Source organism: Malania oleifera, chromosome 9 (assembly GCF_029873635.1).
Source record: "Malania oleifera isolate guangnan ecotype guangnan chromosome 9, ASM2987363v1, whole genome shotgun sequence".
In the NCBI taxonomy this organism is placed as follows: Eukaryota; Viridiplantae; Streptophyta; class Magnoliopsida; order Santalales; family Ximeniaceae; genus Malania; species Malania oleifera.
The window spans coordinates 32,643,683-32,665,853 of NC_080425.1; the positions used below are offsets into that span (position 1 = coordinate 32,643,683).

General features: G+C 35.8%; 1 protein-coding gene across 2 annotated transcripts in view; it reads left to right on the forward strand.

Annotated features, from left to right (window-relative positions):
* The window catches only part of LOC131164636 (probable helicase MAGATAMA 3), a 50,328-nt gene that overhangs the window by 25,218 nt on the left and 2,939 nt on the right, over window positions 1-22,171 (forward strand). For both annotated transcript variants that reach the window (XM_058121971.1, XM_058121972.1), the window contains 5 exons: window positions 16,459-16,556; window positions 16,653-16,766; window positions 16,844-16,936; window positions 21,714-21,767; window positions 22,103-22,161. In XM_058121971.1, coding sequence (XP_057977954.1) covers window positions 16,459-16,556; window positions 16,653-16,766; window positions 16,844-16,936; window positions 21,714-21,767; window positions 22,103-22,161 — 418 coding nt within the window. The remainder of the gene's footprint in view (window positions 1-16,458; window positions 16,557-16,652; window positions 16,767-16,843; window positions 16,937-21,713; window positions 21,768-22,102; window positions 22,162-22,171) is intronic.

Here is a 22,171-nt window from a genome sequence, read left to right on the forward strand (position 1 = left end):
TCTTATTATGGAATATGCTTTACTTTTGAGATATTGTGCGGATGGATGACGCCTGGTGTTGTTTAAGCTGCTGACAATGTTGATCATTTCAAAGGGGATATGTACAAAAGAGAAACGAAAATATAAATAAACAGATTGTGTCTGTGCTGTCCTGTGGGGCATTTAAATATTACAAATTTTCCTGGCCAGGGTTAATACAAGGGAAATCATCAACAGGAAACAATATGAAAGATGCAAGTGGAGTAGAGTTTTGCTATATATATTATTAAGAAAAAAAAAATGAAGTCAACTGGCCCCCCTCTCTGCCCATGCACAAAAATGGTGGGGATTGGGAGTGCAGTACTAAAGTATATTAATTTCTATTTTAGATAGTAAAAACTGGTATAATTATTATTATGTTGGTTGTTTAGATTGGAAAGACTAAATCAATCCATCAATTGATGGCTTCTTGTTAATTATTCTTGACTATTTTTTATTTGGATATGTCCGCACTCTCTAAGGGCCTGTTTGGTATCATTTTTATTTCTTGTTTTCTGTTTCTGTTTCTCCACAGTGAAAAAACAGATTATAAAAATGCATTTGGTTTTTTTGTTAGTTTTCTATTTTTGTTGTTGGTTTTCAGCTGTTTGTCAAAAAATTGAAAACCGAATTTTATGATTTTTAGTTGTTTTGGCAACTTGTTGCCAGAAATTTAATATCCAAAAATAGTTTTTTTGGATTTAATTATTCATTATATGCACTTTTAAATTGACATCAAAATTCAATTATCATATAAATTTAAATATAATTAAAAGAAAAATATACATTATATTTTAAAAATAATAACAAAGTCAATTACAAAATACTTTTACTATTTTTCGATTGTCATGTTTGATAAAATTTTTATTGCAAAGTAAAATTTGAAAGTAGAAAAATTTGGTAAAATAATTATAAGAAATTTTATTTTTATTATAACATTTTTTTAATGCGTATTATTTGTAATTTTATTTTTTTAATCATATTTTCATAATATTTTGATTTAAAGATGAAATGAGCATTTTTTTTTTAAATCAAGTTTTAAATTGTATTAATTTAATACATGTTAACCAAACAGGTTGCTAGTTTCTAGTTTTTAGTTTTTGTTTCTGGTTTTTGGTTTTTATTTTCGGTTTTTGTTTCTCTAATTTTTGACAGTGATACCAAACAGCCCTAAAATTCTTGTATGCATTTACAGCACCATCAAAGTGTGATGAGCATTTGTTGGATAACATACATTGCTTGGCACATAATAATGCTGGTGTGCTTTTTTTTGACAGCAAAGGAAAATTTCATTGATAGGAAAAGAATTTACAAGATGGAGATAAGACATTTCCGGAATAAGATCTGGAACAAACCAGAAAAATAAAAAACAACTAAAAATGATGAAGAGAGGAAAGGTCAACAAGCCAGCATGTTCCTTCAATCTCTTTGCAACTCTTGGAAACTAATCCCTCTGAAAAATCCAAAACCAATGTACCACAGTGATGCTAAATACTGATTTTTATCTTAAACCAGCACCCAATTTAATTTTTTTTTCCCCAGAGAATATCCATGCATTATGCTCTATCCATATTCCCCATAAAACTGCAATTATACCATGCTTCTATAAAGCTGCCTTATCCTTCCTTCTTCCAAAGCTTGCAAAAGAAATGATTGACAAATCTTCCACCCAAGACATACCTAACTCTCCCATAATACCAAAAAGCCTATTCCAAATCCCCCAAATAAATTCACAGTGCTAAAGAAGATGTAAAGCTGGCTCAGAGTTCTTGTAACAGAGCACACCTACATCGGGAGAGAGAGCATTCAAAGATCTCCTGATTTGCAGCAAGTTATTAGCATTTATTTTATTAAGTACAACCAACGAAGTGAACAACTTAATTTTGGGGGGAGCCTTGGCCTTCCAAATTGTAGGATAGAGCAGAAATGAAGAATTGAAACAGATCTAGAATTCAAAAAAAAAAGATTTGCCTGAATACACTCCTGACTAATCCAATGACCAAGAACGGACATCCCCCTCTGGGAATAGCACACGCACTAGATAGCACACTTGAATGGCGAACTAACAACTCCTAGCTCTCTTGCCCGACTTGCTGGTATCACTCTTTTGGGTTTAGCATTCCACACATCAATTCCATCAATGAGATAATGATGGGGGCAACTCTACGGCGGCACGGCTGGGGTCCCCTCTGGGTTCCAATGGACCAGAAGATGGGTGTCTTGATGTGTGTCAGTTAGCTGAGAGAGAGCACCTTCCCCTTGCTGCCACGTACCCTGGTCATCTGGGGCCGATGAAGGGACCTTCGGATAAAGCCATTTCTCGCCGAATAAAGGTTGCTTCCATTCAATAAAGATAACAAAGAAGACAATTCCACCATCTCCCTATCATTAAGAGGTCGCCTAGAATGGAGATTCCAAGAAACCGAAGGACTGCTCAGATCCACAACAAAGAAAGTCATGGCTCTATTTTTCTTTGAACTCAAAATGGAAGAGACAAAAGGAAGAAGTGGAAAAGGAAGCATTTCCTAGCCAAGAATCATTCTAGGAATGGATACCTGAATCCCTCCCACCTTCAGTTAGTGAGGCATGAAAGAAGGATAAACCTAAGAAATGGACCTCCATAGGCTTCCCAAAGAGCCATCTTAAAATAACATTGGTATCCCACCCATTCTCATCCAACCCAAACTTAATTGTTATTACTTTATGCCAAAGGGATGGTTCTTCTTGAGGGAAGTGCCATAACCATTTAGCTAGAAGAGCAATGTTTTTAGACACCAACGTACCTAGGCCCAGCCCCGCCTCCTTCGTAGACCTATAGACTTCTTCCCTGCTTACTAAGTGTTCCATTTGACCCCCCACACTAGACCACAAAAGTCTCTCATAGTTCTTTCAAGCTTGCGTGTATGTGTGCTCAAGTGATTTAAACTCATGGAAGCAGCCTTACATTGGAGTTATTAAATCAAAAGCATTGCAACTTAGTGAAAAAATAAGGGAGCTGCACGTACAACAGATGCTGACATTAACTTTAAACAAATGCTACTTTCCATTTGGTGGACTTATGCTGTAGCACTTAAGTCTTGCAAATGCTAGAGTTGATTTGATTGTTTTTTATCAATCTTGCTCAAGTTGCAGAAGCAAAGATTTTTTAATAAATGTTTTGGTTATGTTGATGGATTTTCTTGCATAGATTTGCCCAACCAACATTTGCTAATTGGGGAGAAATTTTATAGTCTTTATCGGTTTAAGTCTCTTCTAGAATCTGTGATACCCAAGGTCATAAATTTTTTTATTTCTACTCAAATTTTGAAGCTCCAAAATTGCAGAAATTTAGATGGAGATTTTGATTTTGATGTCAATTTCGATTTCGATTTGAAGAAACATTGGAAATTAGTAGAACATGGAATTCTTTTATGAAACTTTAGAAATGGTGAATAAACATTATAAATGTAAGTTTTAGGACTAATATATTACTAATTAAATACATCTATGTGGTGTATGAGGTGCAATAGTTGTAATATAATATGTGTATTAAACATAGTTGTAAGATAATGTGTGTTAAACATATTCATTTAATATAATGAAATTCATAAATCAATTGAATACTATTTATTATACAAATAAGGATAATTTAGACATGAATGGTTAATTAAAACCTTTCTGTACATTTAATTAAACAAATGTTACTTTCCATTTGGTGGACCTATGCTGTAGCACTTAAGTCTTGCAAATGCTAGAGTTGATTAGATTGTTTTTTATCAATCTTGCTCAAGTTGCAGAAGCAAAGATTTTTTAATAAATGTTTTGGTTATGTTGATGGATTTTCTTGTATAGATTTGCCCAACCAACATTTGCTAATTGGGGAGAAATTTTATGGTCTTTATTGGTTTAAGTCTCTTCTAGAATCTGTGATACCCAAGGTCATAATTTTTTTTATTTCTACTCAAATTTTGAAGCTCCAAAATTGCAGAAATTTAGATGGAAATTTTGATTTTGATGTCAATTTCGATTTCGATTTGAAGAAACATTGGAAATTAGTAGAACATGGAATTCTTTTATGAAATTTTAGAAATGGTTAATAAACATTATAAATGTAAGTTTTAGGACTAATATATTACTAATTAAATGCATCTATGTGGTGTATGAGGTGCAATAGTTGTAATATGTGTATTAAACATAGTTGTAAGATAATGTGTGTTAAACATATTCATTTAATATAATGAAATTCATAAATCAATTAAATACTATTTATTATACAAATAAGGATAATTTAGACATGAATGGTTAAATAAATCCTTTCTGTACATTAAATTTTTCATATAATTTCAAAAGCCCTTGTAATAATATTTTTGTTTCAATAAAATAATAAGATAAATTAAGAGAGAAATTTCACTGTCTACTAGGTTACCACTTTACCTACAAATTTAAGTTGTTAGGTTGTGGGCAACAATGCATATCAAGCTTTAACATGTGCAGCGTGCAGTCCAGTAGCACGTGGAGAAATAAACACTCGATAAATAACACCCATTATAGTGAATACCATAATTTTTTTAAACACCACAAAATAAATGCGAGCAATGAGAGGGGCCTCTTGGTGACCAATTCTAATACCATGTTAGATTACCACTTTACCTAAAAGCTTAAGCTGTTAGGTTGTGGCCAACAATGTATATCAAGTTTTAACAACATCTAAATCTCGTGTTTAAATTCCAAGGAAATTTCATTTTGTAGTCAAAATTTCAACAAGTTTGCTAAAATTTTGGTAAATTTCGACGGAAATTATGTAAGACAGAAATTGATTGCCATTTCAATTTCGAGGGCAAGAAAAAATGGAAATTTTGACAATTTTGTGGAAATTTGTTAGGTGTAGCCATAGCTATTTAGGGTATTTTTGCTTTTGTTTTTGCTTTCCTGTTTTTGTGATTGCTATTTGGAGATCACTTCAATAGAGGCAACCGCAGTACTCAAAGGCAGGCTGGGGCGATGAGGCTTGCACCTCATAGAGATTGAGGCAAAGCGACATTCAAGAGGCACCGAGGTGCAGAGAGGTGCAAAGTATGCCTCATGCATGTGTAGCTTTCACTCTGTTTTTTTCCCTATTTAAATCTCAGGCAGAATTTAAAGGTCTACCGTAGACTCCCAAGGCCAACTCTCTTCTTTGTTGCCTGTTGCTCTCAGTTATACCTCGTCACACCTTTTTTCAAATTTTTTTGTTTTTTTTGTTTTTTAGAATTCTGCTACTTTTTTCTTGAAATTCTTGCTCTGCTGCTCTCAGTTAGAGCTGTGAACCCTCTTTTTTTTCTTGTCTTTTTTTAAAATTTCTGCTACTTTTCCCTGAAATTTCAGCTCTGCTGCTCTCGATCTTCTCTGAGCCCCTTTCTGATCCCCCCAAGGGGCGGGTTTTTTCCTGTTCTATTTGGAAACCTTGCTGCTCTTCTGGGAATTTCTGAGAATGTGTTCATGCGAAAAATTCCAGTATAGGGCATTTTGTGAACAATTTTAATAAAATATGTTCCTCACCTTTCTGAGACACACACCTTTTCTTTGCCCCTAGGCTCTTGATACCTTAGCATCTCCATATGCTTGTGTCTTTGGCTACTATGGAGGCAATGTACATAAAGGTTTTTGAAGATTTTAGGATGCTAGTTTGTTTGGATTTAACCTCTATCTTTGTTGGCTCTCTGTAATTTGAACTTATGAGCATGTTTATATTTTGTCACTTCGCTGTCCTTGTTTTTTTCTGTTTTATATATATTTAGATTTTGAATTTGTTGTTTAAAATAGTAGTCGTAATGGCTTGGAAAGTGGGTGTTACATAGCGAGGCGCAGGGGTCATTGCCCTGAATCTGTTTCAGGCATGTGCAAATACATAACAAAGGCTGATAGAATAGTATTAGAAAACTTATTTATTGTTTTTCAGAAAGAAGTAGGGGAAATTTTACAACCTAGATAAGGACAGGAAGTCCTCCAAAAATAAAAGAATCAAAATAAAAAAGGGAAAAATAATAGGAAAAAAAAAACAATTAACTAAGAGAACCCCTCTTTAATCCCTTTTTATTGTAGTTTGCTAGGCATTTCAAATTAGCTATATGGTAAATCTGAAATAAATTGATGATTCAATGAAGAAAATACAGTGCTTAGGGTTAGAGATGGAGAAGAGCAAAAGAAAAGAAGAGAAAGCCCAGCGGTAGTTTCCTGGAGCACACATACAGCTCCAGTTCTGCCCTCATAGAATAATAATATAAAATACTAGAGGACAAAAATATGCCCACTTGTTCAATTAACTAATAAAAAATAATATATTCTCTTATAACACTCCTCCTCAAGCACAAGGTGTATAAACCATTAGAAAATGCATATTCTCTTTACGTAGAAACAAGCTGTAAGAAGAGCATTAGTCCAAAAGGTTTTAGGAACATGCATATGATGGAGTAAAGACCATGATATGTCAAGTAAATGACTATTACTTTCATTTAGCTTCTCCATTATGAGGGGTATGTATACACAATGTTTGATAATATTGCCTTTGGACAAGCAAAAGGACTGAATCTGATTTTGAACAAATTCAAGTGCATCATTAGATAAAAAATTTGAATAGCAATGCCAAACTGAGTTTTTTATTTCCTAGTGTAATTGATAAATACATCGAAAAATCCAGACCTGTTTATGTCATTTGCGAAAAATCAGATACAAAGTTGAAAGGACAACAAATATTGATGACTAGTTCAATTCTTGGCTCAACAAGGACCCCAAATATTTATGAATAAGAGAAAACAATATGTACTCCGAGACTCGACTCTAGACGGAAAAGATGCCCTAGTATGCTTTCAACATGCAAAATATTCAAAACAAGAAGCAAACTGAACATGGGAAAAATTTCTTCTTGTTTTTGAAGGTATGGATGGTACAAAAGAGAGTGCCACTGATCTAGAGAAACGGCCTGAGTAGAAATTGAGAAAGTTGTAGGAAAGGAACTTGATCTACCATCACCACTGAAATAGTATAAGCCATCCTTCTCAAGCTCTCCAATAATCTTCCTTGTCTGTAGACCCTAAATAATACAATGAGAAGGAAACAAGGTTAGGGAGAGATCTAGTTAATTGACAAACTGATAACAAGTCCAAGTGAAAATAGGCATTAATATGGGGAAACTAGGAATAGAAGGAAATGGAAGAATATTGCCACGACAGCAAAAATTGGCCTAGGTCACACTTAGATTCTTGCACCAATGGTCATCCAGCATCTACCCGCCACAGCTATAACTACAAAAGAGAAAAAATGCCTAGAAGGCCCAGAGAAGAAAATAAAGCACTTAGGGTTAGAGATGGAAGAAGAAGATGCAGAGAAAGGCCAGTGCAATTTCCTGGAGCCTACAGGTCTACCCTCTTACATTTTAATTTAAAACAGAAAAAACTTAAGAATAAAAAACACCCCATCTACACAACTAATAACATACTTTAACAAGATAGTTCCCTCTAGCCCTTCATTGCCTTACTTTTACCACCAGCAAGTCTGTTAGAATACCACTTTACCCAAAAGCGTAAGCTATTAGTTTGTGGGTCAATAATGTATATCAAGCATGGTTTTAAAACCCAGCCTGTTGTCCAACTCGAAAAATGCACTGGGTCAGTCAGACCGGTTAGATTGGTGGGTTGAACCGGTAATATTAGTGTGATATGTATGTGTGTGTGTGTGTGAAAATAATAATTTAGTTGTATACCAATATGGGATAATACAAAAAAGGTGTTCATATCATTCATTAGACTATTAAAATAAACAATTACTAATACATTCTAGGTAAAATTTGCATTTTAAGGAAAATTCATAAACTTAATATTATTAAAAGTCAAAAAAATATTAAAATATATTAGGTGCAGTTTTTTTAGTTAAAATAAAATAATATAATTTAATTTGGTGTGAGTTAGCTAGTTAAAATTTGTATTTTGAGGAAAAATATTTTAAACTTATTATTATTAGAATTCAACAAAATATTGAAATATATTTTGTGTGAATTTTTTGTTTAAATTAAGATATTATAATTTAATTTAGAGTTTATATTTAATGGGTTTGTATTTACTACTTATTTTACAGTTCCTGTTTAATGACACAAAGAAGTTTGCTCCAGTCAGAGTGGCATATGTGGAAGTGCACACATGCTGGGGGATGTGGGTTTGAGTGCCCGCAGCTTTTCTCTGCCCCTTAAATTTTATTTTTTTTTGTGGTTAACTGAGTAATAAATGGGAAGGGTCTGGGTTGATCCGCGGCTGACCCTAGTTCAATCTAGTTTTAGCCAGTTCTGACCAGGTCATTACCAGTTTGAGGCAAATCTAGTATGAAGAGTCTGACCAGATCATTGGAAACCAGTTCCGATTGAATCGGATAAGACTGACTTGTCTCGTCCTAGTTTTAAAACCATGATATCAAGCTTTAAGACTCCCCTGCACGTGTAGTCTGACAGAATGTGGAGAGATAAACAAACTAAAAATATATATTACAGAGAATATAATTATTATTTTTTTTAAAACACCACACAGTAAATGCGGGCAACAAGACTAGAACCCAAGGCCTCCTGGTAACTAGCTCTGATACCATGTTAGAATACCACTTTACCTAAAAGCTTAAGCTATTAGATTGTGGGCCAACAATGTATACGAAGCTTTAACATCCCTTGCATTTGTAGCCCGACAATGCATGGAGTAATAAACAAACAATAAATAACACCCATTACAGGGCATACAATAAATTTTTACGCAATGCACAATAAATGCAGGCAATGAGACTAGAACCTAGGACCTCCCGGTAACTAGCTCTTGATGCCATGTTAGATTACCATTTTACCTAAAACCTTAAGCTCTTAGATTGTGAGCTTACAATGTATATCAAGCTTTAACAGAGTCGAACTTGGTTTCCTCCCGCATTAGATAGCCATAAACCCATCTTATCCATCAATTGTCGAGCTTCCAAATCCTTTCCAAACATATCTTCCACAAGAGTAGGTAGAATTACATCCTTTCACCAATTGATTTTTATCCATTCCATTATCCTCAAACATAGAAATAACCTCCAATCCTTCCATTGGTGATCGGAATGTATGGAAAACATTTCTATACTATTCCTGGTCCCATCCAAAAGCAACCCCTTAAAAAAATGATCAAACTCAATAACAATTTCACTGTCATTATTGGAGAGATCCTCCTATTTCTTCTCCTTAGCTTTGCTAGCCATCTCGTAGTAGCCTTAACAGTTGGACCTTCCACTATAATAAGTTTCCCTCTGTTTGCCTCCTTAAAATCTTTAGCTCTATACCACTAGAAAACCTTCTCTTCTCTTCAATTCTTTTCCTTGTTTTCACACCCCTCTGAACCACCTTTGGATGAGCATAAACCTTTTTGGCCCTAAAGTAATAGGCCAAATTTCTGAAACCTTGATCAATCTATTCTTCTTAGGTACCAAAGAGATAAAATAGGAATTCAATATCTTCCCTACCATTAGCATGGAACCATCAGGCCCAGGAGCCATATCACTCTCAAGACTAAAAAACTACTGCCTAACTCCTCTTCCTCAAAACAACACCTTTCCAACCTTGACACCTGAACATCCTCTGCATTTTTTGAGGACTTTCTTAGACCAGTCAAATTGGTGAGTTGCATTAATTGCACCTTTGTTTCCCTATTTCCCGAGAAAACTAGGGCTTGCAATGTTAAGGGTTTTACCAATTAGCATTATGGCAAGTATCTACAAGATTCTGTCCAAATCCTAGCTATGAGACTTAAAAAAAGCTATTCCAAAATAGCACCAGCATGCCTTCATAGCAAGCAGGCAAAGCATGGACCCTTACTGCTAATGAGGTTGTGGATGTCTATTGTAATTTCTTTTTGTGAGGTGGGGTTGGGGGGGTGTTGGTTATCATATAAATTGGAACTCTTTACTTCATATTTTTAGAAGAATGGGTTCTGGGGATGGTGCAGATGTATTGAACAATGCATTACTAGCTCAACTTTTTCAGTGCTCATCAATGGCTGCCTTTCAGACTTCTTTTCATTCTTCTAAAGGACTGAGGCAAGTGTCTTGGTGATGGAAGTGTTGAATAAAGCAACTGAAGGAGGTCTTCTCAAAGTTATAGGAGTGTTGTGGAAGTTTCCCATCTTTTCACAGGTGACATCATTATTGTCTGTGAAGAGGATCCTCAAAAAATCCCAAACCTGAGAAACATGCTGCTTGGGTTTGAGGAATCTTAGGTTTGAAGGTTAATTTGGGTGAAAGTGAAATTTATCTACTTGGGGACAGCATTGGGAGGGCCTCTTATTGCTGGCCTTTTAGGTTGAAAACTGGGGACTCATCCCACTTTCTTAGTCTCTCTCTTAGAGTGAAATTGAAAGATAGAGTTTGAGATTCTATAATTGAAAGGTTTGAGAAAAAACTAGCAAGCTGAAAGGGAACTATTTGTCAAAAGTTGAGATACTTACCCTCATCAAAAAGCACCTTGATTAATCTCCCAGTCTATTGTATGCCTCCTCTTCCCTATACCTACAAAGTTTTCAGAGGGCTTGAAGGAATACAAAGGAGATTCCTTTGGGGGAGCTCAGGGAAGGAATTAATATATCGTCTTGTCAAATGGGGTGTTGTTCAACAAACTATTTGAAACGGAGGCATTGAGCTAAAATCCCTCCTTACTTTGAACAAAGCCCTCCTTGGGAAATGACTTTGGAGGTTCATGAACGAAAAGGACCACCTTTGGAGGGGAATCATCTTGTCTTTATGGTCTTCAGCACAGTGGTTGGAGCATTAGGGTTGGGAGAGGGTCTTATGGTGTTGGAGTTTAGAAATTCATCAGAAAAGGTTGGGATGGTTTTTCCCCTCATCAGTTTTCAAGTTGGGAATGGGGATAAAGTTTTTCTTTTGGCACGACATTTGGTGCAACCTATTGCCCCTCAATGCAAAACTCCCTTTCATCACCTTCAAGTTAAGTATTAAAGGTTTTTTGGAACATTCACTTCGTTAGAAATATCTCTGATTGGGAAGTAGATTGTCTTACAAACTATTATGGCAGTTTGCACAAATTTCATTATCAGAACACTACTAATGATCCAAGTGGATACTGGATGAAAATTGTATAGTTACGATCAGATCCTTTTACAGGAACCTTACTCCGTTGGAAGCAACTAGCAACAACTCCCTTTGGAGACTCATTTGGAAAACAATAGCCCCCACAAAGGTTGCTTTCATTTCGTGGGAGGCAATGTTTAGGAAGATTCTAAGTTTCTAACCCTTGATAACCTGCAGAAATGGGAGCCTCCCCTTGTTAACAAGTGCTTTTTTATGTTTGGATAATGCTGAATCTGTTGACCACATCCTCCTGCATTGCCCTTGGACCTAGAACCTTTGGGACTTGGCCACTTCTTTGACTTGATGGCAGTGGGTTATTGCCAAATGAGTGGAGGAAGTGTGATGGGCTTGGAAAGGTACAAGATCTGGCAAGGAAAGGAGGAAAGTTTTGTCCCTTATTCCCCTTGCCATCCTTTTGTTGTGTAGATGAAGAAATATGTGGAGCTTTATGACAGATCAGCTATACCCTTACAAATTAGTAAAGACCATTGGATTGCTCATGTAATGAGCTAGCATAGTGGGTTGGGTTTTGAATAATTCTCTTGTGATTCATGACTTTTTGACACCTTATAGTGTGGGTGTTCTTTTTATTTTTGTTTGTACTTGCTTGGGTGACATCCCTTTGATTCCTTTCAATAAATTTTTCTTTGCTGATAAAAATGTAAATATAAAAACTGTCAAGCATCCACTTAGACTCTTGTTTGTCACAAAGCTAATCACAATCATTTTTTGCTGGCTAGGAGTTTGTATGATTCAATTTACTTTCTTTGTGCAAGTTGTAGGGGTTGACAGTGTAATCTTAGTTAAATAGGGAAGAGAGAAGGCATCACTTGTCTTCGCCAGGGATTTTTATATTGGCTGTCGAATTACTCGGATGATGACTTGTGTGGTTGTCTTGTTAATTGAATAAAACAACTAGTTCCACTTATCATTGAGTATGAATGTCACTTGTCTTCATGATTCAATATTGTTGGAACTAATATTTCATGACTATGAATGGCTTCTGAAAACCTCTTGGGTGCTCATGATATAAAGCTTGAATGCGTAGTTGTTGGCTGACTCTGTCGAGGGAGAGCCTCAACGAGTGTCACGTGGCCCCTTAATTGAGTTTAACTTAGAAAGTTGGTATCAGACCACGGTGTGTGAGCACCAGGAGTTGTAAAATGAGAATTAAAAATTTTGTAAAAACATAATAATGTTGAAGCATGTGAGGCAAGAAATGACTTAAAAGAAAGGCGTGCCAATTGAGTTGAGGCCGCTAGAGAGAAAGCACAAAGGGGAAAACCTCTATAGTGTATTTGATCTCAAAAATAGGCTTGTGGAACTTGATTAAGTCACTCCATGTATAAAAACCCTTGGTATGGAGTAGTTAAAATCCTTGAGAATAGGCTGAAATGCATTGAGGGCCTGATACCATCTCTTCCAACTTATGGGGGGAAAAGACCAATATAGCTTAAGGTGTTTGAGAGGAGTATCAAACAGCTGGAAGCCTTGAAAGTAGGCTGAAACATATCGAGGGTGTGATGCCATCCAAAATTCCTAGGGGTAGAGCCAATGAAGCTTGAAGCCTCCCTACAAGAAACAGACCAATAGAGCCCGAGGTCTGTCAAAAAATATTGAGTTGTTGGAAGCCTTGAATTGGCTGAAATACATCAAGGGCGTGATGCCATCCAGAATCCCAAGGGGTAAAGCCAATAGAGCTTGGGACCTCCCTACGGGAAACAAACCAATAGAGCTTGAGGTTTGCCAGAGAGTATTGAGCTGTCAAAAGCCTTGAATAGGCCGAAACACATCGAGGGCGTGATGCCATCCAGAATCCCACGAGGTTGAGCCAATAGAGCTTGAGGCCTCCCTATGGGAGTTAATTGAGATTGTGGGTTATTTTTGTGCGTGCCGAGAATGTAAAAAAAATCCATGACAATTTAATGGGTAGGTGGGCAGAGGACTTATAGTAAGACTACAAAGAGAGGGTAATGGTTCACGCCAAGCACCCAAGAAAGTAGGCAGGGTGTCACACCAAGTGCTAAAGGGAAGGCAAGGTGAATGTTGCACACTCTGGCCAGTCAATATTGAGAAGGACCTGAAAGCCTCTGATGACTTGAACAATGGTACGATAAGAGATCCGGTTTATTTCAACGCCCAAAAGACAACTAACTAGAGTACCTTCTCAGCTCCTTACCAGTCAGTAGTTGTTACCTCACCCAGTTGATGAGTTGTATACTTTTTCAGCTTTTTCCAAGTCAATAGTCGTAGTGACCTCACACAGTGGATGAGTCATGTCTCTTTTTCAGCTACTTACAAGCCAGTACTCGTGGTTACCTCATACAGTGGATGATTCGTATACCTTTTCAGCCCTTTGCAAGTCAGTAGTTGTAGTGACCCCACACAGTGGATGAGTCGTGTCCCTTTTTCAGCTCTTTACCAATCAGTAGTCGTAGTGCCCTCTCATAGTGGATGAGTCGTACAGAGGAGAGACTTAATATGTAGAGTATAGCCTTGTAGACAAGTAGTCAATGTGGAAGGTCGCCAACAACAAGAGTGGGAAGACTTCTTACAACACATCGACGAGGACACGATAGAGTGAGTAGGGGAGTGTTAGGGGTTGACAGTGTGATCTCGGTTTGAATAGGGAGGAGAGATAGCGTCACTTGTCTTAGCCAAGGATTTTTATACTGCATGTTGAATTACTCGGATTATGACTTGTGTGGTTGTCTTTTTGATTGAATAAAACAACTAGTTCCACATATCATTGAGTATGAAGGTCGCTTGTCTTCATGATTCAATATTGTTGGAACTAATATTTCATGACTATGAATGGTTTCCAAAAGCCTCTCGAGTGCTCATGATAGCAGGCTTGAACACGTAACTATTGGCTGATTCTATCGAGGGAGAGCCTCGACAAGTGCCGCGCAGCCCCTTAATTGAGTTTAATTCGGGGGTCCATGACACAAGGCTTTAAAGGAAAGTAATGCCCACCTCTTTCTGCGTTGTCATAGTGCTAGTTTGTTGTTGACTAATCTTTTTGATGTTTTTGGTAAATTGTGGTTTTGTTCTGCTATGTTGTGAAACTCAATGGTGATAAACGTTTTGAGTTTTGGTAGGATTTAGAACCGGGAAAAAAAAGAAAAAAAAAAAAAAAGAAACCTTCATTCTAATCTAAAGGAATGTTAAGATTTTGAAGGATTCGTTTGCCTTAAAGCAAGACAAACCCAATATGCGCTCAAGCTGCATTTGGGACCATGGATTCCGGATCTTGGATTTGGATTTGGATTTGGGTGAATTTGACAAATTTCAATGCAATTTTATATTACATCTTATCTAAATCCAATACAAATCCAAATCCTGGGCCTCTCCAAACATAGGGTTAGACTTGGTTAGAAATACCTAATGCCCCAAAATCTAACAATTTTCTAAGTGAGGCATACCCCCTTCATTGTTTATATTGGCGAGGCCAACTATTATTTTCGTGCACTCTTTAGCTAAGTTTATGAGCCTAGAACCACTAAAAAATAGTTTAGAAATATTTTTTTTTGTTTAAGAGCCTAGGACTAGTATATATTTGTGTATGTGTATATGTATGTATGAATGACTCTTTCCTCAATTTTGTTGTTATTATCCTAATCTTTAGATTTTTTCCAAAATATATGTAGCTAATATGAATAAAACTTTAATTGAAAAAAAATTCACATAAGGCTTATCCCCCAGTGTTCTGAGGCCTATTGTCACCTTATTAATGCTTTGTGCCTTTGCCTTAACATTAGTTAACAGTAACAATCTCGGTTGTAGATTAGTAGAACTCACATAGCTTCTTCTCCTAATGTGTGTTGTGTGTTATAATAAGCGATGAGCTTCCTTGTATGTTCTTTCATTGCTCTATGGCTTGGAAATTATGGAATATATTATTTGGTATTTTCTTGGTGAATATTGGGTGTCCCTGAGCCCTTTAGAGGCTTTCTTGCCTACCTTTTTTCTTTTTCTTTTTTTCCTAGAGATTTCGGATTGTAGAAAGTTGCGAGAAGATTGTGGTTGTGTGCAGTCTTTTCGGAGTTCTAGTCCATTTGGAAGAGAGAAATGCTCATCTTTCATGGTTGTTCTAATTTGGGACAAAATTCTATTTTGCTTCTTTGTGGGCAATTTTCTTCTGACCGCTTTCATGGAATCTATTGCTCCAGTTTTCATTGGGATTGGATGACCTTGCTAGCTGAACTTTATTGTGTAGTAATCTACTTTTTTTTTGCCTCATTTTTTTATAATTTTTTTCTTGAGGATATCTTATCCTCATTGTTGTGCATCCTTCTTGTTCTTAATATATTTTTTTTCTATTAAAAAAAAAAAGAATAATTGTTAAAGAGTGGCAATCAAAGCTAAAAATTTAACTAGTAGCGCTGCTTGTCATCAAAATGACTACAAATTGAAGTTTACACTTAGTGACTTTGAGTTTTGGGAGAAGTCCATTATGGCTGAATTCATTACTCAATCGAATGATTAGGGATTTTGATGCTGTTTTGACACTGTACGTGGGTATGGCAATAGGTTGAGCTAATGAAGTAACTCATCCTGTTTTGCTCAATATGAGAAGCTTAGTAGTGTTGAGGACTCGAGGTTATACTTTTGAGCTTTAGTCAACTTTAGGTTTCTGTAACTTCTAATTTTTTCTTTCCATTATTGAATGCAAAGTCTAATCATTTACAAATACATGCATAATATGCCAACATACTCTTAATCTTGCAGTTTGGGTAACAATCTATCCTGCCTAATTGGGATACTGTCAGGTCACTAAGGGGCAGGTTTGGGTCAATTATATAAAACCCAATCTGAATCGAAGGTTTGTTTATTTAACACTGCCAAAGTTTGGCTAGTGTTGCAATGTCCCAATTCTGGCTCGTATGTCATCCCTCAGTATACAGCACAAATGCATTAATTAACAAACATAGTAATAAAAAAGGAGATTGTTCACTTTGAAAAGACGCAACCATTTCTACTTATAATGGAGGTTGTCCCTGGTTAACTCCTAGTTTGAGCTGATAAGAAGTTGTTGTAATGACACACATTCCTTATATCCTTAATCAATTACTTAAAAATGGTTTGCTGCATAAATGCCTATTTATGGAAGCTCTTATAGCTAAGATCTGGAAGAAAAAATTCTCAGACTTGCCAATTGCTGCCACCATTATATTGCTTAGGATTTCTTGTTCTTTTAACTAGCCTTTAGCAACCAATTCCATCAAATTTGTAGCTGAAAATGTATTTTTGTAATGGATATTCAGTGCTCTCTGATTATTAAACCAGACATAACCTTCCACAGACGGAGCCCCTTATTTCTCTAGTTATTTTCAGGAGTTCGTGATGAAAATGATCGTGCTTATAATCCTAAAATTGTGCGGATTGGTCTTAAACCACATCATTCTGTTCAGGCCGTCTCCATGGATTATCTAGTATGTGTTTATTTTATAATCAGAAACACACTGGAAATCACTAAATTATCATCACCCCGTTCGTCTTTATCATGCATGGCAGATTTCTATTCGCAGGTGGAACAAAAACTTGCTGGCATGGACTATTTGTCTGCTGATAGACAGAAACATGGTGTTGCAGGAAGGGATAGGGATAGTGTTCGTGCTTCAATTTTAGATGAAGCTGCAATAGTATGTTGATTTAGCAATTTGAAAGTGAAAAACTAGCGTCACTGCTGCTCCTGTTTTGATTTATGTATGTTTGGCAGGTATTCTCTACCCTAAGTTTCAGTGGTTCAAGTATTTTCAGTAAATTGAATCGTGGTTTTGATGTTGTTATAATAGACGAAGCTGCTCAAGCAGTAAGTAACTTTACGTTCTCTATTCTTATTTTGCTCATATGTTGATGTTTGAATATGTATGATGAATTTATGACTTGGTTAGGTCCAATTAACAGAATATCATAGATGTTTATAAGAACATTAAGTTGGACGTTTTCTTCTGGAAGATGCAGACTATGGATGATCTGATGATCACATGTAAGCCATAAGAGAGTTTTTCATGAAAAAATAACATTTAAATTTATTGGAAAATTTCTCCCATGAAAATCCATTATCATTTTCTATTATTACTTTTGGTATCTTATGTTTTTTTTGTATTGGTTATGGGCAAAAAACACTGAGTGCTTCCATTCTCAGTGACACGTAGGATTTTTGTTGGTGTTGGATTAGGATATGGGTTATGGATTAGTGAATGGGTGGTAAATATGATACTTGAAGTTCTAAGGATTGCTAAGAATTAAAGAAAGTTGTAATATTTAACTCATATGGTTAAGGTTGATGGGATGGAGAACTAGTATAGGCTGGCATTCTGAGCTTATTTTAATAGGGCCATGCAAGAACCCTAGTTCCACACAAGGTAGCTTTGTTCACATGGAAAATGTGTTGGAAAAAATTCTAACGACAGATGTTCTTGTTCCCTTTCCTAACCATTTAAATTTTATCTCCTAAAACTTTTACTGATGGTTTATTATTTTTCCCCTATAACAAAGAAAACTTATTGTGAGAACAAAAAAACTGCAGTCTGAAGACAGGAAGCCCTCTACTTTTAGAATGACAATGAAGAAAAAGAACTAGGAATTAGAATCTCTTAAAAGAGGACTCCTTTAAGAGCTCCTCCTTTGTAGGGGTCGTAATTTGCTCAATTTCTTGCTTCCTTGGAATTTCAAGGTCAAAATTTTGGGAATTATGTTTGTATAGGTTGGCTCAGTTTCTTATTTTTTATTCCTTTATATAATAAGCTACATCAACATTTTTTGAAACTCTAGAATCTTGAATGGAAATTTTAATGATTGAATAAGTGGCACATCGTACATCCAAAACATAATTTTTAAGCCTCATAAAGTTGTCATTTCATTTTTCATTTTACTAAATATTAAAATTATACATGATTGTTGATATGATTTTGAAAATGGGAGGCTAGATAATGCTTGGCTCTATATGCTCATCCTTTACTATTTCCTTTCTTCTGCCTGTTGTTTTCACTGTGTATCAATTATTGAATTTGAATGAGTGCCAAGTTGATTGATTTATTTTTGAAAGGTTGTTTTTATGGTTCTAATAAGTGATAAAACAGTGGGGGAGGCCTCTCGATCACATAGTTTTGAAACCTGGACCAGGCCGGACAGCCAGTCTAAGTTCGTCAAAAAATTGGGAATATAATTAACTGAGGTGTCAAGCCAGCCTGAGTCGGTCAGAATGGGTGGTCAGCTGGCTTGAAACAGATCCTTGCTGTAGAAAGGTTGTAGACAGGTAAATCATGAATGGAGTCAATATCTTGACATCTTACAAAGTATGAAGCTCCCTTACCATCGAGGCACTAGAAAATTTTGATACTATGCCTACAAAATTTTTATTTATAAGCAGTGTTGGGGAGAAGGGGGTGTAACAAAGAATATAAAATTAGTAAAGTATTAATTAGTATTTGATTATCCAATTGAGGTTTGACAGGCTTCTTTTTTTCTACAGGATGAGATGAGTAGTTTGGTACACAGTTCAGGAATGCTTGCTCAGGCTAGTGCCTGGTTATATGTAGAAGGTGGAAGGGAGATCCTGCTTTAACTCCCTGAAAGTGTCAGATATCAAAAATGGCAGACTAGGAAAGTGTTTGGAAGGGTTTAGAGCGAAAGTAGCTGGCTTTGACAGAGAAAAGAAAGTTGGATGCTAAGAAGGCTTGTGAGAGTTTGAGGAGGAAAAAAAATTATTGGGGTGATTCTGAAGGAGGAGATTTGACACACCAGTTGTTTCTATGGAGCTTGTCAACCCAGCAGATTTATTGGAGAAAGTCTTATGGCTCAGCAAAGGAGACAATAATACAGTGTTTCTTCCATACGTAGGCGCCTCATACTTTTGGGGCGGTTGGGAGAGAAGAGTCATGGGGCGAGGTTAAATAGGGTATTCTGTAGTTCTATGAATAATTGTAGGGAGAGGTGATATTGGGGAAAATGCCCCGTTGAACTAGAGTATCAGAGCTTTGAGGAGGCAGATAGGGAAATGGTGGAGAGACCTTTTTCAAGGGAACAAGTGTTGGGAGCTTTGAGATCCTTGAAGCGGGATGAAGCCCAGGACCTGATTTTTTCTCAATGTTGTAGCATAATGGAGGAAGTTACTGTAGTCTTCTGCTTTCACTGAGAGGATATTAGTGCAGTCTTGTGCTTTCTCCATGAAGACTCAAGACTCTGATAGAGCTAGGATATTAGAAATTTGGGCTGATTAGCTTGGTGGGAGTGTGCTTGGAGAAGTCACGGTTAGACTTAATGAAAGTGGTGGGCAAAGTTGCATTAGAACTCTCAAATACTTTGCTATTTTTTTTATTTGCCATTTTTTTTATGGGGTGGGAGGTGGGGCAGTTGTTGGACATCATGGAGCCTGATGGGACATGTTTTGATGTAGCCTTGGTTGCCAATCAATTATTGTGTGAGGATCATAGGTTATGAGTGTTGGGAATATTTTGAAAAAGAGAGCCCTCTGCAACAACCAGCAGTAAGAGCCAGCAATGAGACCATTTACTGAATCCTATTCCAAAGCATAAATGAAGATACCTAACCAACACCCCCCCCCCCCCCTCTTCCTGGGCGGGGTGAATATCTGAGCATTCCAACTAAATCCCCCACAAAACAGCAAAAAGCCAGCACTTCCACAATGACGAACCATTTTTACTCCTCTCGAAGTCTGTTAAAGAAAGATGGCTGATAAATCCTCCACTGACTCTTGGCAAACCCAACTCTCTATGAATAAATTATTCCAAACCCTCCATGAGAAGGAATGGTGAAGGAATGACTGAGAAATATATACTGAACCATCAAAACATAAAGGACATACATATGAAGGTAAAGCCTTAAAAGGCCTCCTACTTTGCAAGAGGTTTTCAGTGTTAAACTCTATTAAGACCAACTAACAAAATAAAAGCCTTAATCTTAGAGAGGACTTTGGCCTTCCAACTAGTACAATGAAGTAAAGACATGTTTTTATGGATCAAATGCTCAAAAAAATAAAAATAAAAAACAAAATAAAAATAAAAAGAGTCTTTTGCAAATATTCCCACGAAGATTCAAGAACCCACAAGTGACTGTCTCTCCTATGGAAGGGCAACTATCCCCCACGAACATAATGAGGAAGTGAACTTGAACACTTCACTATCATTAAACAAAAACGAAAGTCCCAAGAGAATTCATCCTTGTTTGAATTGAAAAAGGAAGAGGTAATTCCATTATGCAATGAGGACAGTCTACACAATGAAGGAAAGGAAGTGCAAGGCACGGAATCACCTGCCCAAATGTATTATTACACATTGACCACTAGAATGCTCCAAAAATCTGCAAGTCTAATAGACCTATTTTTATTAGGCACAAAAGTGATGATAGTTGGGTTACCGCCCTTGCCCAACTCCCTAACCCATGCAGTAGGCTTCATAGAATTGGGAGATTCCTTTGCTGTGTTATTTGCTGTATTGGTTTTGGGAGGAGTGGCGGCTTTTGAAGTCTGTGAGGCTCCTGTGTTTAGTTTTGAAGTACTTGTATTGGCAGAATTGCACTTCTTTTTTTATTTTATTTATTGAATTTTATAGATATTGTGTATGTGGATTCTTACTTCTTCCTTGTAAACAAAATCACATGCACTCATGTGCACTTGTAAAAACATCTCGCAAAAAACTAAGGGCGAGTTTGGTATTGTTTCTGTTTTCTATTTTCTGTTTCTGTTTCTCGTGAAAAAATAGATTATAAAAACGTATTTGTTTCTGTTGTTAGTTCTCTGTTTCTATTGCCTGTTTTCAGCTGTTTGCCAAAAAACTGAAAACCAGATTTTATGGTTTTTCAGTTGTTTTGGCAAACTGTTGCTAGAAATTTTAATATCCAGAAATAAATTTTTTTTTTATTAAATTATTCATTTCATACACTTTTAAATTAAAATCTAAAGTAAATGATCATATGAATTTTCATTTCATACACTTTTAAATTAAAATCAAAAGTAAATGATCATATGAATTTAAATATAATTAAAATAAAAATATACATAAATTTCAAAAAATAACAATAAAGCCAATTACAAAATACTTTTACTATTTTTCAATTGTCATGTTCAATAAAATTTTTATTGTTAAGTAAAATTTGAAAGTAGAACAATTAAGAAAAATAATTATAATAAATTTTATTTGTATTATAGTAATTTTTTTAATGTGTATTATTTTAATCATATTTTTATAAATATTTTGATTTAAATATGTAAATGCACATTTTTTAATTAAGTTTTTAATTTGTATCAGTTTTATAAACGTTAACCAAACAAGTTGCTAGTTTTTAGTTTTTAGTTTTTATTTCTGGTTGGTTTTCTTTTTTGATTTTTGTTTCTCTAATTTTCGATAGTGATAGCAAACAGCCCCTAAAGTTTTTGGGACCTTTTTTTAAACCTATTGATCATTTCCTTGAACAAAAGAAAAATTAAACAAATAAAAAAATAACTGAAAAAATATTTTAAAAAATCAGTGAAATAAGCTCCCCACCTCACCCCCCCCCCCACCCACCCACTCCCCACCGAAATACTATGATGCTGTCTCTCTAAATGTGGTTTTGGTCATCAACAGGTGGAACCAGCAACTCTAGTTCCATTGAACAATGGATGCAAGCAAGTATTTTTGGTATATCACTGAAGCTAGCTATTTTATTGTTCAAGTTCCATTTTATTTATTTTTACCATTACTTTCATCATTGACAACTGAATGGTAAGTAGGTTACATATTCATCAGTTGCACGCATACAGTGCCCAACTAAATGGTAGAGTAGATTACCAGTGTTATATTACACCCAAAGATAGTATCAGAGCATTTTGTAGACTTTACCAATCAAGAAAGGTTTAAACAAGAAACTATGTTACCACTTCAAGAACCTGCTCATCCTTTTTTGTCTCTGCATCATTGTGTTAGAAATGATTTTGACTTTCCACATAAATAGGTTCCAATTTGTCTTTTTTTAGGTTGGTGACCCAGTCCAACTGCCAGCAACTGTGATTTCTCCCCTTGCTAATAAATTTGGGTAAGAACAT